We start from the raw sequence: 16,685 nt of genomic DNA on the forward strand, positions 1-16,685 counted from the left end.
GGAACCACCTAATCTTCCGTTTGGTCAGTGCCTGCTAATTAGGAAAATCATCTAATTTCTGATAAAAATCTCAGAAGATATATACACATGAATGCGTACATAACAACACATATTCCTAATTCTATGGCTCACTACAGAAAGAAAAGACCTAAATACCTCTTGATAAGATGGATCTCTAGGGTCCACTCTAGCCCAATCCTACCTTTTTTACAAATAAGAAACTGGAGAACCAGAGAAGTGACTTGCCCTAGTGGCAGACCTAGAAACATATAGATCCCGAGCTTTTTGGTTTCCGGAGTTGTAAGCTATCCATGATGTCAGACTGCCCCTTAACTGATGAGTACAGAGGGGGAAATCTCCTAAAACAGAGAATGTTACTGGACAATAGAATTCACCCTGTTGAGAATCACCACTTGTTACTGATGCAATCCCAATTGCATAGAAATTGGCAATCAACATGCCCCAAAACCCCACAACCACATACATACATATGGAATATGTGACAACACCTCTTACAACGTCAATTAAATTATCTGATGGGGGGCGCCTGGGTGGCGCAGTCGGTTAAGCGTCCGACTTCAGCCAGGTCACGATCTCGCGGTCCGTGAGTTCGAGCCCCGCGTCGGGCTCTGGGCTGATGGCTCAGAGCCTGGAGCCTGTTTCCGATTCTGTGTCTCCCTCTCTCTCTGCCCCTCCCCCGTTCATGCTCTGTCTCTCTCTGTCCCAAAAATAAATAAACGTTGAAAAAAAAATAAAATAAATTATCTGATGGTTCTTCAACTCTAACTTGACCATTCGATGACAATACACTGGGAGAATCTAGTTGGAGCTATCCTTAAATTGAGAACAGCCAATATTTACCGGTTAATTTGTGTAAGGTTCCAAACATACACCATACCTCATTTAATCTCCACAATGACTCTAAGAAATAAGTGTTTTAATTTTTTTCTGCCTTTTATAAAGGGCCTTGCATCTTACAAAGTGAAAGTGACTTGCCTACAGATCTGGGATAAAAATCTAGACGACGTGACTCTAAATCCCTCGTTCTGAAGCACAAAGACATTTTCCCCCTTGTCATTTCATGGGCTATCCTCATGCCTAATATCCAGGTTATAGTCTATTCTTTCAAAAAGCCTCTTTTCAAAAAAAATTTTTTAATGTTTATTTTTGAGACAGACAGAGCACAAGCCTGGGAGGGGCAGAGAGAGAGGGAGACACAGAATTCGAAGCAGGCTCCAGGCTCTGAGCTGTCAGCACAGAGCCCATGGGGGGCTGGAACTCACTAACTGTAAGATCATGACCTGAGCTGAAGTCGAATGCTTAACCAACCGAGCCACCAGGTGCCCCTCAAAAGCCTCTTTTAGGGGCGCCTGGGTGGCTCAGTCAGTTAAGCATCTGACTTCAGCTCAGGTCATGATCTCACGGTCCGTGAGTTCGAGCCCCGCGTCGGGCTCTGTGCTGACAGCTCAGAGCCTGAAGCCCATTTCAGATTCTGTGTCTCCCTCTCTCTCTGCCCCTCCCCTGTTCAGGCTCTGTCTCTCTCTGTCTCAAAAATAAATAAACGTTAAAAAAAAATTTTTTTTAAAAAGCCTCTTTTAAAAAGTTAAACTTAAAACAAGAACCTCCTTGATATTCTAAATCAACACCAAAACACTTTTGAAGACTAGACTTTTTAAATTTATTACTTGCCTTTATGTATAATAATTTGCCCAGATATTTGGAGCTTTACACCTGTGAGAACTTAGCACTTCATCATTTTAAACAAATCCTAAGAGAACATGACTAATTACTAATGGTTTTTTAATGTTTAGCATAGCTCAAACCAGGTAGAATAAAAGCACCATAAAAAAAACAAAAAACAAAAAACAAAAAACAACCAGTAACTTAGGCCAAATGAAACATTGTCATAATGTGGTATACTCAAAAAAGTATGGTAACTATAAAATAAAAATACTTTGCATTTTTATGTTCTATTTGGGAATCCTAAATTCCAAGTTAAGCAGTGACTAAAAACTAAGTTGTGACTTTATAAATGGCAGCTTTAGTTATGAACTATTCCCTCTATAGAGAGAATTTCTAGAATTAAAAGTAGCAGAAAAAGAAATTAAGAGAACTATCATGTTGGGGCGCCTGGGTGGCTCGGTCGGTTAAGAGGCTGACTTCGGCTCGGGTCATGATCTCGCAGTCCGGGAGTTCGAGCCCCGCATCGGGCTCTGTGCTGACAGCTCAGAGCCTGGAGCCTGTTTCGGATTCTGTGTCTCCCTCTCTCTGACCCTCCCCTGTTCATGCTCTGTCTCTCCCTGTCTCAAAAATAAATAAAACATTAAAAAAAAAAAAAAGAGAGAACCATCATGTTTACAATTGCACCAAAAATAACAAAACATCTAGGAATAAATGTAATCAAGGAGATAAAGGTAAAACTATAAAACACTGATGAAAGAAATTGAAGATGACACATAAATGGAACGGTATTCCACGCTTACTGATTAGAACCAGTATTGTTAGAATGTCCACACCACCCAAAGCAATCTACAGATCTAATGCAACCCCTATCAAAATGCCAACAACATTTTTCACAGAACTAGAATAATCCTAATTTGTTTTTTTAATTTGAGAGAGCACACGAGTGTGGCAGAGGGAGAGAGAACCTTAAGCAGGCTCCACACTCAACATGAAGCCCATGTGGGGCTTGATCCCATGACCCGGGGATCATAACCTGAGCTGAAATCAAGAGTCAGATGTTCAACCGAGCCAACCAGGTGCCCCAACGATCCGAAAATTTGTATGGAACCACAAAAGACCTCAAACAGACAAAGCAATGTTGAGAAAGAAGAACAAAGATGGAGGTATCACATTCCCTGATTTCAAGATACGGGACAAAGCTGTACTAGTCAAAACAGTATGGTACTGACACAAACGACAGAGATATAGATCAACAGAACAGGAGAGCCTGGAAATATACCCACACATCTCTGGTCAACTAATCTAAGACAAAGTAGGCAAGAGGACACCGTGGGGAAAAGACAGTCTCTTCAACAAATGGTACTGGGAAGATGAGACAGCTACATGCAAAAGAATTAAACTGGACCACTTTTTTGCACCATACACAAAAATAAACTCAAAATGGGTCAAAGACCTAAACGTGAGACCTGAGGCCATAAAAATCCTAGAAAAAAACATAGGTGATAATTGCTTTGACATCAGCTATAGAGATGTTTTTCTAGATAGGTCTACTCTGGCAAGAGAAACAAAAGTAAAATTAAACTATTGAGACTAAACCAGAATAAAAGTCTCTTGCATAGGGGAGGAAACCATCAGCAAAAAGGTAACCTACTCAATGGGTGAAGATATTTGCAAATGCTATATCCTATAAGGCATTAATATCCAAAATATATAAATAACTTATACAACACCAAAAATACACCAAATAATCTGATTAAAAACAAGCAGGGGACCCAAATAGACATTTTTCCAAAGAAGATATCCAGATGGCCAACAGACACATGAGAAGATGCTCAACATCCCTAACCTAATCATTAGGGAAATGCAAATCAAACCCACAAGGAGATATCAATCAGTCAGAATGACTAAAATCAAAAACACAGGAAATACCAAGTATTGGTGAGGCTGTGGAGAAAAAGGAGCATCAGTACACTGTTGGTGAAAATGCCTGTGGTGCAGTCACTGTGGAAAACAGTATGGAGGTTCCTTAAAAATTCAAAATAGAAATACCATATGATCCAGTAATTCCACTGGAATTCCATTTACCCAAAGAAAATGAAAACACTAATTCGAAAAGATATACACACCCCTATGTTTATAGTAGCATTACTGACAATAGCCAAGATATGGAAACAACTCAAGTGTGCATCCATAGATGGATAAAGAAGAGACGGGGTGTGTGTGTGTGTGTGTGTGTGTGTGTGTACACGTATATAATGGAATATTACTCAGCCATTAAACAGGACAAAATCTTGCCATGTGCAACAACATGGATGGACCCAGAAGATACAATGCTAAGTGAAATAAGTCAGAGAGAGAAAGACAAACACCATATAATTTCACTCAAATGTGGAATTTAAGAAACAAATGAAGAAAAAAAAGAGAAACAAAAAAAACAGACTCGAATACAGAAAACAAACTGGTGGTTGCCAGAGGGGAGGTGAGTGGGGTGATGGGTGAAAGAGATGAAGGGGATTAAGAGTACACTTATAGTGATGAACACTGAGTACAGAACTGTTGAATCATACTGTACATCTGAAATATAACACTACGTTTTTTAATTTTTTTAAGTTTATTTATTTTGAGAGACAGAGCATAGGAGGGGCAGAGAGAGAGAGGGAGAGAGAGAATCCCAGGCAGGCTCCATGCTGTCAGCACGGAGCCCAATGTGGGGCTTGAACTCACGAACCGTGAGATCACGACCTGAGCTTGAAACCAAGAGTCGGACGCTTAACCGACGGGAGCCGTCCAGGCGCCCCAACACTGTATGTTAATTATACTTACTTCATTTAAAAAAGAAATAAAAATTAGCCTCAAAGACTATTATTTTACTAAATAACCCAAACTATTTCCATCCTAAGAATTTCTGTCAAGAACCTTAGAAGCAGATCTTTAACGTGTTCAAAACCATCAATTACTTTCTTCTGTAAGACAAAAACGTTGACATAATTTTATTTATGTATATTTTTGTTTATTCATCATTCATCATACTTATTAAGTGCACTGTTCTGGATCCTGGGAGATCTAGCCATGAATAAGACCAAGGCCCAGCCTCAGGGTATTTATATCCTACTTGGTAAGATATACAATAAGCACATTTAGAAGAGTTGAGAATTCAAGACAAATAGCCTAAATCCAAATTTTCACTCCACCATCCACAATTTATGTGGCCTTCAGTCATTTATTTAACTTCTGTGTTAAATAATTACACTGGAAATAATAATTAGTATTAATATTACATAGTAAATATTTAGTATAAGGTTATTGTGAAGATTAAATTAGTTAATGCACATGGACTTAGAAAACTATTTGGCACATAAAAAGTCCTAAATTGGGGCGCCTGGGTGGCTCAGTCAGTTGAGCATCTGACTTCGGCTCAGGTCATGATCTCGCGGTCTGTGAGTTCGAGCCCCGCGTCGGGCTCTGTGCTGACAGCTCAGAGCCTGGAGCCTGTTTCGGATTCTGTGTCTCCCTCTCTCTCTGACCCTCCCCGTTTATGCTCTGTCTCTCTCTGTCTCAAAAATAAATAAGTGTTAAAAAAAATTTTTTTAAAAAGTCCTAAATAAATGTAAGCTATTATTAATAAAATAAATATAATTTAATGTAGTGATTAGTACATTAAGGCTATCAGTGAAAGGGCGCCTGCATGGCTCAGTCAGTTAAGCGTCCAACTCTTGATTTCAGCTCAGGTCATGATCTCACAGTTTGTGGGATCGATCCCCACATTGGGCTCTGCACTGACAGCACAGAGCCTGCTTGGGATTCTCTCACATGCTGCCCCTCCTCCCTCAAAATAAATAATTTTTTTTTTAAAGACTATCAGTGAATAAAAAAGGTGAATCTCAGCATCTTTAAAATTATACTATAAATATAGTTTTTTAATGATCACACTAAAGAACTGCATGGATCAAACACACAAAAAAAAAAAAAAAAAAAAAGGAAAAACCTAAAATCCTACCTACAGAGTGAACTGTGCCATTCATTCCCAGGAGGATTCAACATTGAGAAGGTCAGCCTGACACAGTCTCCAGGACAGTTTTATCTCCAACAACGTAAACCTGATCTCAACTCAAAAGTGGAGAGAAAATCTCTGTGATTTCATGGAAAACCAGATTATTTAATCCAGCAATGCAAAAACGTACCTGCCACACAGCTAAAAAGAAATCAGGGTACAACTTGGCGGTCTTCCGAAAAGGGTTTACGTTACAATACTCTGTTGGCATTTCCTTCATGTTTGTTCTCAGAATCTAAGACTGTGTGAGATCCTTGGAGGGATTTTTGACCAGCAGATGCTTGCTTGCCCTTATCAGGAATGGGAGGGGATTATTAGTAAATGTAACAATGGTTTTTGCAATTTAGGTTCACAAATGGAAGTTTTGTAGGCACAGGAATTTCAGGAATTTCCTGGTGTTTTGATTTATAGATTTTTAGTTTTGTAAAATGAATACATGTGCAGCAGTGTTTATTGCAATGCAAAGGAAGAATGCAGAGTTTAGACTTTTTAATTCGATTTTATATGAAGTCTTTGAATTTCAAGCATTTCTCAAAACGCAAAGGAGTAAATTGGATTACTCTGAGGATTTCCTAAAGGTATATCAGTCTAATATCCTGATACAAAGGTTAGTTTTGTGGAGATTTTCCCCTCTTCTGGAGTTGAGACATCCAGGAGGATCAATAAAAACCTCTTTCTCAGGCTTCTGCACAAAGTCAGAACAAAGTCCTTCAAAATCAGTATTTCAGGGTTGGTAGTGTTTCCACACTATGAAAACCAAGCTATTTTGATTACCTCTATTGAAATAAATGAATTTCTCAATTCAACTTTTTAAATTTAATTTAATTAATTAATTTATTTATTTATTTTTACCAAGCTAAACATGGGGACTCTTTTGGGAGGAAGGGGTTGGAGAGGAGTAACACCTAGTTTTATATTCACTTATATTATCATGTGTTAAAATAGTTCTGTGTTTCTTTTGGACCTTTTTTATTTTCCCATTTTATAAATTAAAAGCATATTTATATGTTTTATATATATTGTATTTATTATAAAATTAAAAGTTTACTATATTTCTCTATATAACTTTTTTTTAATATTTATTTTTGAGAGAGAGACAGAGTGAGAGCACAAGCAGGGTAAGGGCAGAGAGAGAGGGAGACAAAGAATCCAAAGCAGGCTCTAGGCTCTGAGCTGTCAGCACAGAGCCTGACATGGGGCTCAAACTCACGAACTGTGAGATCATGATGTGGGCCAAAGTTGGACGGTCAACCGACTGAGCCACCCAGGAGCCCCTTCTCTATATAATTTTAATTGACATGTAATTATTTCCAAAAAGGATGTCTTTAAGCAACGATTTATGTTATAGGTTTGCCTTTTACTCCTAAAGTGTGTTTTTTTAAATATATAAAATTTATTACTGTTTACTGTATTTAATGTATATTGTATATTTTGAAAATACATAAAAAATTTTATTCCGTTAAATTATTTTAGTCTTATTGTCAATGGGTTTCCTCCCCTTTTGCAATTGTGTGTGATTCATAATGGCTTTTAGAAATTAATAATGGCTTTTCCCTATCAAAATAAATACGTGTGTATACAACATCCAGAAATGCACAGAACAAAACACGGAACACAAACACACCTTCTATAAACCCACCGCAATCATTTGATACATGGTTCAGTTAGTTAAACTTTCCTATTGCTTTATGAAATCACTTATCTTGAGATTTTGGAAGACCAGTTTCCCAAAAAGATAATTCAGTCGTAACTTAGTCTCGCAAAGGTAACGGCAAAGTGACATCACAAATTTGTGGACGTGTTTTTCAGCCCACTGAAAGCAGTTGCACACCAATGCATTTTTTATGATGCTATATGCAATCAGCTAGGCTAACTGTGGAAAGAAGCTTAGCCACAATCTTAACTACAGTTTCTTCACTTAAAAATGGGGAAACAGGAAAACCAAGAATGATTACACAACCTTAGAGTTTTGTTTGGTTATTTTAAAGCAGGGGCCTCCCGAGTCATCTCATAATGAGGGAATTCTTCTAATTGTCTGCAGAGCTCAAATGAAGGAAGGGGGTTGAAAATGAAACTTTGAATATGATGAGACGGATTTTCAAAGCTTTTTCCAACACCAGGTCTATTTGGAAAACTATAGAAAAGACAGTAAATGAATACCACAAATAGAGGACAGATAAAATCTGAAAGAGATAAAAAGAGGAAGGCTAACAATCACAACAAAAATTAATAGTAGCCCAGGATGAAAATGGTAGCTGTCTTCCCTCATGTGATAAATCCCTCACTTGTCATCCCTCCCAACAAAAAAGACTTAAAAATCATTTGAGCCCCATGAACAGCAGACACTTCAAATCACTCTGAATAAAAAGATTCAATGTAGATTTGCCTTTTTTTTTTAATTACCAAACCAGGATATAGTTTGATTACACTGACCATAGTTCTATAATTAGATCACATTAGATTAATAGTGAATACAAGCACATTGAAATAGTCTGGAATTTCTGGAACTCCAAGACATCAGATTTCTAAGCTACATAATAATTTATATAACTAGGCAAGCCTACATAATTTTGGAAATCATAAAAAAGGTGCACATTTTCTAGGCATAATTAAGGTGCTCTGTTTTCTTTCTTACAAGTCTACTTATCCCGTGCCTCACTTGCATGCCTTACGATGTCAATAACTAAAATAACATTACTCTTAATTTTGAAAGTGCTGTTTCACCATGAAACTGATATTAGCCAATTTAGCCTAAGAAAGTAAAAACTCCAAAAAATATACACCAAAGAATACCAAAAGAAAGTATGCCAAAAGAAAACATGACTTAGACTTTCAACGAGCTTGGTCATCCTCCAGGTAAAATAATTCCATGATAGACTACAACTTGCATTCAACCTGGATGGTTAATTCTGTTCTCTAAAATTAGCATGATGGAATGTTGGAACTATAAACATTGTGTTAGTTAACATATAATAAACATCAATAACTCTTGTTCCCAAATATGCTGCTTCTGGGACAGACATGTACTCCTTTTTATTTTGTAAGGAAATACATTTAAGGGAAGTCCATCTAGGTCTTGGCTAGCTGACTACTCTCTTATTAGGAGTGAGGCTCTAAATATTATCCTGACTTTTATTTTACATTTGATATTTCAACACTTAAAATGTCTTCATCTTAATGAACACTATTTCTCTACTTTTATTTAATAAGTAAAATTTAAAATCTCCCATAAACTTATAATGCTGAGTTCTTAACAGCCTCTTTAGGATTACAGTCCTATTTCCATCTTTTAAACTTTCATGGTATTTTTTTTTTTCTCTCTCTCTCTCACCTTACCAGCAATAATTTCCTATACTGGATCTCCACCCGTGAATTTCTCACCTTCCCTTCCACCGGCCTTTAAAAAGGAACATGGCCATCTAGAGCTAAAGATACAGTAGAGGAAACAAAAAATAGCTGAACAAATGGCAATAGCTCCCAGATATTCTATTCTAAGTGCTAGGAAATTATCTCACCTGTTTTTTCAGTTACTCCAAGAGATACAAGTTACTTTCACATCACTTGAGAAAATGATTCAGAACAATTGGTTCTGAACAATTGGTTCAGAACAATTTTTATGTTTTTTGTTTGTTTTTGAGAGAGAGAGACAGAGTGTGAGCGAGGGGAGGGGCAGTGAGAGGGAGACACAGAATCCAAAGCAGGCTCCAGGCTCTGAGCTGTCAGCACAGAGCCCGACGCAGGGCTCGAACCCACGAACTGTGAGATCATGACCTGATCCAAAGTTGGACACTTAACCGACTGAGCCACCCAGGCGCCCCAACAATTTTTGTTTAAATCCATACGACTAGTTTCTACTCCTGAAACTACTATTACACTATATGTTAGCTAACTGGAAGTTAAATAAAAACTTGACATAAGAAAAAACAAATTATAACAACTAGTAAGAGCTAGAAGTGGGATTTGAATCCAGGTCTGTAGGATTCCCAAGTCTATGATTAGATGCTATACTAGATAAACATATATCTCTCCTTTCCATTTGTATTCAGTAAAAGGGGCAGAAAGAACAAGAAATGGCTAAGTATTCTATTCTTTCGATATGGATGAAGGACACTTGTTTTTTCTGTTTGGATCATTTACGCTTTGCCAGATATTTTGTGTGGTGTCTTTTTCAACAGCTCAATGACTGTGGATATGATCTCACAGTGAAAGGCAGAGGAACCAGGTGTCAACCGAAGTCTGAATGACTCCAATCCTAGGACTCTCCTCTGTCCTACACTGCCCAGGGTGGTGGCACAGTGAGCATGGGAAGTGGCTGGGAAATCTGTCCCTAAGACAGGATCACTAAAGTGTTGCACAGACCAACAGCGTCATTGTCCTGAATGTTTCCAAATGGCTCTTCTAACCACGTAGGGTCTTAGAATGAGGTGGGGGTTTTTGTTTTGTTTTGTTGTTTGTTTTTTATAGAATTCGTATTAGTGACTTGGGTTGCAAGTTTGCAGGGGTTTGCTTTTTAACTGCTAGCTTTAAGTCAAGGGAGGCGGAAACAGTACAAAGTATAAAACAGATTCTGTAAGACTGATAATGTGATTAAAACCACCCTGCAGAACCATGCTCATGGATTGGAAGAATCAGTATCATTAAAATGTCCCAACTACCCAAAGCACAGATTCAGCGCAAACCCTATGAAACTACCATGAGCATTTTCACAGAACTAGAAACAGTAATCCTAAAATTTGTATGGAACCACAAAAGACCTCGAACAGACAAAGTAGTCTTGAGGAAGAACAACACAGTGGAGGTATTACAATCTCAGATTTCAAGATATACCACAAAGCTGGAGTAATCAAAACAGTATGGAACTGGAACCAAAACAGACACACCCGGCAGTGGAACAGAATAGGGAGCCCAGAAATAAACCCATGATTATATGGTCAATTAATCGTAGACAAAGGAGGCAAGGGTATCCAATGGGGAAAAGACAGTCTCTTCAAAAAATGGTGTTGAGAAAATGAGACAGCTGCATGCAAAAGAATGAAACTGGACCTCTTTCTTAAACCACACATGAAAACAAACTCAAAATGGATCAAATGAGACCTGAAACCACGAATATCCTAGAGGAAAACATAGGCAGTAATCTCTTAGACATTAGCCTTAGCAACATATTTACGCTTCTGTCTCACTATATTGTAAAGGGAAACGAAAGCAAAATTAAACTACTGGGTCTACACCAAAATAAAAAGGATTTGCACAGCTAATGAGACCATCGACAAAACAAAAAAGCAATCTAGTGAATGGGAGAAGATACTTGCATGTGAAATACCTGAGAAGTTAGTAACCAAAATGTATGAAGAACTTAGACAACTCAACACCAAACAAACAAACAAACAAACAAACAAAACCCTGGTCCAATTTAAAAATGGGAAGAGGACCTGAATAGACATTTTTCCAAAGGAACCATAAGGATGGCCTACAGACACATAAGGATGGCCTCCAGCATCACTTACCATCAAGAAAAGGCAAATCAAAACCACAATGAGCTATCACCTCACACCTGGCAGAATGGCTAGAGTCAGAGAGACAAGAAACAACACGTGTGGGCAAGGATGTGGAGAAAGGGGAACTGTTGCTGGGAATATAAATTAGTGCAGCCACGATGGAAAACAGTATGGAGGTTCCTTAAAAAATTAAAACTAGAAATAACATATGACTCAGTAACTCCACTACTGGGTATTTACCCAAAGAAAACAAAAACACTAATTTGAAAACACATATGCACCCCTATGTTTATTGCAGCATTATTTACAATAGTTAAGATATGAAAGCAATCCAAGTGTCCATCCATAGACGAATGGATAAAGAGGATGTGGTCCACACCACACACACACACAGGAATAGTAGCCATGAAAAAGAATGAGATCTTGCCATTTGCAAGACCATGGATGGAGCTAGTGGGTATTATTCTAAGTCAGTCAGAGAGAGAAACACAATACCACATCATTTGACTTACAGACGGCACCTAAAAAACAAATGAACCCAAAAAAAAAAAACCAAAAAAAAACCCAACCCCAAACAGACTCTAAAATACAGAGAGCTAACTGATGGCTACCAGAGGAGAGCTGGTTGGGGGGATGGGTGAAATAAATACAGAAGATTAAGAGCTTCAAACTTCCGGTTATCAAATAAGTCACAGGAATGAAAAGTACAGCATAGAGATTACAGTCAATAACATGGCTAAAAAATAAATAAATAAAACCACCACCTACCTGCAGAAACCTAGGAAGGAGATGGTTTGGTTCAATGCCGACACATATGTGCAGCAACTCCAAGAGGGAAATGGATTGGCAAACGCGCATCACAAGACCGATAGCATAAAAAGTGTCAACCATGGAATCTGCGTCAGGGAATTAAACACAGATACAGTAAGTAAAAATTAGGTCATAACCCAAACCTATGTAGCACTTTGAAATAAAAATCATTGCACAGGTGAGAAATTTCCTAAACAGCTACTAAATTGCTAAGAATACTATGCAACCAGGGTGCCTGCGTGGCTCAGTTGCTTGAGTGCCAACTCTTGATTTCGGCTCAGGTCACGACCCCAGGGTTCTGGGATTCAGCCCCGCATCGGGCTTTGCGCTGAGCATGGCGTCTGCTGAAGATTCTCTCTTCAGGCATCTGGGTGGCTCAGTCGTTTGTCCAACTTCCGCTCAGGTCATGATCTCGTGGTTCGTGGTTCGAGCCCCACGTCGGGCTCTGTGCTGAGAGCTCAGAGCCTGGAGCCTGCTGCAGATTCTCTCTCTCTCTCTCTCTCTCTCTCTCTCTGCCCCTCCCTTGCTCATGTGCACTCGTTCTGTCTCAAAAAATAAAAACATTAAAAAAAACTTCTCTCTCTCTGCCATGCTTGCTCTTGCTCACACACATTCTCTCTAAAATAAAAAAAGGAATACTATGCAACCAAAGAAAGCACTTCATATCATAATACATCTTAATTGTTCCTCTTCCAAAAAAAGAAGTAAAAATCTGCAAAAGAAGGATCATGGCCAAAGCTATAGTATTTATTCCCTATATTGTAAAGCAATTCCTGCATAAAAGCAACCTGGTAGAATCTAGACTGTATCAAATGTGAACAGGTTGGAGGTAAGCTTATTAAAGAAGCTGGCATATTCACAATGTTTCCATGGACAAGAAAATGACAAAGATGAGAAAAATACTTCAGAGAAGCTTTATGGAAAAGGCATTAATAATGTGATATTAAATAACGTGTATCTAGCGTTTGCATCCTATACATACTTGGTTGGTGCTTTGTGGATCTTTGTTAGAACTTGGGCCTCTGGTGGGGATTTCTGGAGCTGCTGAGAGCCCTTGCTGCGTTTGGAGAGAACTGAAATAAGAGGGAAAACAACCCTTCCTCTAAATAGGATAAATCTGTTGGTTTAAATCCTAAAATGAAATCCCGCTGTGTTAAGAAACACCTAGGGAGGACTTTTGGGCCTTTACTGTCCCGTGATCATTCACATGACGGTAATCTATCGAGCACTGAGGGCTGCTCGACGGCTCCATGAGGTGAACACTATTATCAACATCCCCATTTCACAGATGATGGCTGAGGCAGACAGCCTCATGCTCTCATCCACTGCCCTGCACTGGCTACAACACAGCATTATCAGTCACACAGCTCTGGGACAGGAAAGGTAGCAGGTGTTACCATTCAGGTGATTAGATTGCTATTAAGCTACTTACTATAATTTATACACGGACTCAGGAATTGTACTGAACCCCCACTTGGTTGTTTTCAGTCTGCTTTCCATATGAATGGTTGTGTGTCTTTAATAAGTAGCTTCTATAATTACAACAGCAGGATAATAATTAAGAAATAAACACACTGCTGACTAAAGCAATTTTTCCCACTGGAAGGGCCAGGCAGGATAAGAAAGAGTTCATTGCCCACTGCTTGGCTTTTCCTCTGCTTGAAGACTCCCAACATTCATAGATGAAATTCAAGCCTTAGGCTGTATCTTTGGAGGCCGCTGAAGGCAAGACTTTAACTACAGATTTACAGTAAGAAAACGGCAACATCGGGGCGCCTGGGTGGCTCCATCGGGTGAGCGTCCGACTTTGGCTCAGGTCATGATCTTGCGGCTCATGAGTTCGAGCCCCGCATAGGGCTCTGTGCTGGCAGCTCAGAGCCCGGAGCCTGCTTTGGATTCTGTGTCTCCCTCTCTCTCTGCCCCTCCCATGCTCATGTTCTGTCTCTGTCTCAAAAATAAACATTAAAAAAAAATTAAAAAGAAAAAAGCAACATAAAACAGGTTTGGTAACCCCAGAATTAAATTTCCTTATGATACACAAGTCTGAATTGATGAGCACAGCAGGACTTTCCCCGGGGTATATTCTAGGTGTTTGCTTTTAGCTGAATCCAGCAGTTGCTCAAACGGTCAAGTCACCCAACATTTGTACACTGTGATGACACTTACCCACATGGGGATGGAGCGTGAACAGAATGTTATTTTGACAGCCACTTAGTGATTCATTTTTTACAAATTGAAGCGCTAGTCAAAACCTTTACTTTTGAGAAAACTGGAGGAAACTTACGACTTAAACCATTAATACCAACTCCCATATAGATGGCGAGTCATCTAGAAGATGTGTCATTTATTTAGGGACACATTACTCCTGAAGGGGACCAAAGAGAACCCTGGTGACTGTAAAGTTTGTCTCTCACTTATTAGTAGTCTCCAGTTACCTTAAACCTGGGGGATAAGAAAACAAGGGAAGAATTTGGTGAATTCCTGATTTCCCTGCACAAAATGTTATACTGGAATTTACAGATTTCCTCAAGCCCCCTCAAATCCACTAAGGTTTGCTGCAGAACCAAAAAGGAAGAGTGAAATGGCATGCCCCAATGGCAGGCATGTCTGTGTTTTCAGGGCGAATTGCCTAGTCAGAGGGAAGCCAAATCCCTTTCCCTCATCTTACCTGCCCCCTTCTCCAAAAAGGCTTGGTTTCTGCAATAGGAAGCAAGGTTACTGAAAAATGTGGTTACTAAATTTCAGAGCAGTGAAGGATATTAGGTGAAGTTCACAGAAGTTAAAATATTAATATAAGCAGGACTGGGTGAAAACAAGGATTCAAAGTTAAAAATCCAAAACTGTTTTGGAGTTTTACCTTCTCCAAATGAAAAGAATCGGACTGTCATATTCGTAAATATCCATGAGTGGCCACAGAACTGGATTAGGTAGTAGATGAAAAGATAGGTGTTCTTTCTATACCTATAGATACAGGAAAATACCATTAAACACTTCCTTCATCATCCTTTCAGCATTATACACACATTTCTTAACTAGCCTATTGGCCCACCTGAGCAAGAGAAAACTATTCCAGAGCAGTCTTTAATTTAGTTGCCTCTGTAATGCACAGCAGATTGTGAAACGCCCCATAGCATGCATTATCTGCTAAAAGGAGTGTCTTTGGTTTGCTTAAAGCCAAATATGGTTCTGTTTCAAAATTCACTTTAGCTTTGAGGAAGTTCTAACCTTGCTCTCACGAAGGAATAAAAGGAAGTGTTGCAAAGATGGCTCTGAATATTTGGGGGAGAGGAGGGAAAAAAAAAAAGGATGGTGAGGGCTTGATGTGCCCCACGTGTTGCTGTAGCTGGGCCTGCTCAGTGCAAAACCTGAGATGACTGGTTTAGGGTTACAAGAGGGGGAGTGGTGACGGTGGCATTTCCAAAGGGCGGATCATTCAGTAGTTGGCCATACCCGACTTTTGAATGTATTACGTGATGGGGGTCAGCACCCCGCTACTGCCTATTGTATCTGCAAGGGCAGATCGTTCCCTTCGCCAGACACACATAGAAAGCAGTTTAGTGGCTCCGGCCAGAAAAGGGAAGTCAAGCTGAGTTTAAAAATGGGTTGCTGGGGAGATGACTAAGGGATGATTGACAGATACAGTTTGAGGTAGTTAGGCAGAGCATTGTTTGAAGTGTGCCCGGGGGTTCAGAAGGGTGGTGGGAGTGGCCCTGCCTGTATAGACAAGGATCTCTCCTCGTCGGAGGTGTGAAATCTCTGAGAAAGAGAGCAAATAGGCTGGGAAGCAGATATAGTGTAGCTCGCCCACAGGCATCCAACAGATGAGGAGGGGGTGGGGAAGAAGGATCCTTCTTAAAGCTGCAAAAGAATCACCTGGAGTGTTGGGTAAACACTCACATTCCCCAGGCTCTACCCCCAGTACCACTGAACCAGTTTCTCCGGAACTGGGCCCTGGAATCTACACGTGCGATAGGTGTTTCTGCAGCAGGTAGACCTAAAAACCTCCCCCGCAACGCTGGGACTGAGAAAGTAAGGAAAGGACTCCGGGTGGGTTGGAGGGGGTAGGGAAGAAAGCACCCAGCCAGCTAATGCCCGTGCAGAGCTCCAGGGCGTGCGGGGCGCTAGGCTGTGCAGCGCCGCGCTGCCGGGGGACGCGGGGGGATGGAACCCCGCCCCTGGCGCCCCTTCCCCCGCGTTCCTCGCCTCCCGCCGCGGCCGAGCGCCCTACCTGGGCTGCAGCCAGGCGGGCAGCGCCATGGGTGTCACGGGCCGCCGCCGCCAGGCCCTCCAGCGCCGTCAGGGAAGGAGCGCCCGCCCGGGAGGGGCGGCCCGGCGGCCAAAGCCCGGCCCGGAAAGGCGGGGCCTCGCCACACTCAGCAATTTACAAAAAAAAAAAAAAAAAGAAAAAAACCAAAACCACCAAACCCTAAGGTCTTGCTTTGGGCCAAAGATGAAAGTCAAGTTCCTGAAGTTCCCGCAGTGGCTAGAGCGCGCTGTCCCGCGAGTGCCCGGCCGGGGCGCGGCACGCGCGCGAGCTTGGGCAGGCCTGGCGGCGGCCGGAGCGCACCCACGGGGTTCGCGCAGCGCCTGCCAGGCCTTGCTAATCTTTGGATGGACCCTTCGTTGCAGCTGCGTGGAAATTAATG

The 16,685-nt window shown here is 40.5% G+C and overlaps 1 protein-coding gene across 2 annotated transcripts in view; it reads right to left on the reverse strand.

Moving 5' to 3' along the window:
• HACD4 (3-hydroxyacyl-CoA dehydratase 4) overlaps positions 1-16,373 on the reverse strand; it is a 63,339-nt gene extending 46,966 nt beyond the window's left edge. For both annotated transcript variants that reach the window (XM_047064947.1, XM_047064939.1), the window contains exons 1-3: positions 16,268-16,373; positions 14,897-15,000; positions 11,998-12,125 (exon numbers count right to left, since the gene is read on the reverse strand). In XM_047064947.1, the coding sequence (XP_046920903.1) occupies positions 11,998-12,125; positions 14,897-15,000; positions 16,268-16,296 (261 nt within the window). In that variant the 5' untranslated portion in view covers positions 16,297-16,373. The remainder of the gene's footprint in view (positions 1-11,997; positions 12,126-14,896; positions 15,001-16,267) is intronic.
• Between the last annotated feature and the right edge of the window lie 312 nt (positions 16,374-16,685).

This window comes from Lynx rufus, unplaced genomic scaffold, assembly GCF_022079265.1.
Source record: "Lynx rufus isolate CCGP_SWC_20201006 ecotype Redwood Valley unplaced genomic scaffold, mLynRuf1.p SCAF_10, whole genome shotgun sequence".
NCBI classification, from domain to species: domain Eukaryota; kingdom Metazoa; phylum Chordata; class Mammalia; order Carnivora; family Felidae; genus Lynx; species Lynx rufus.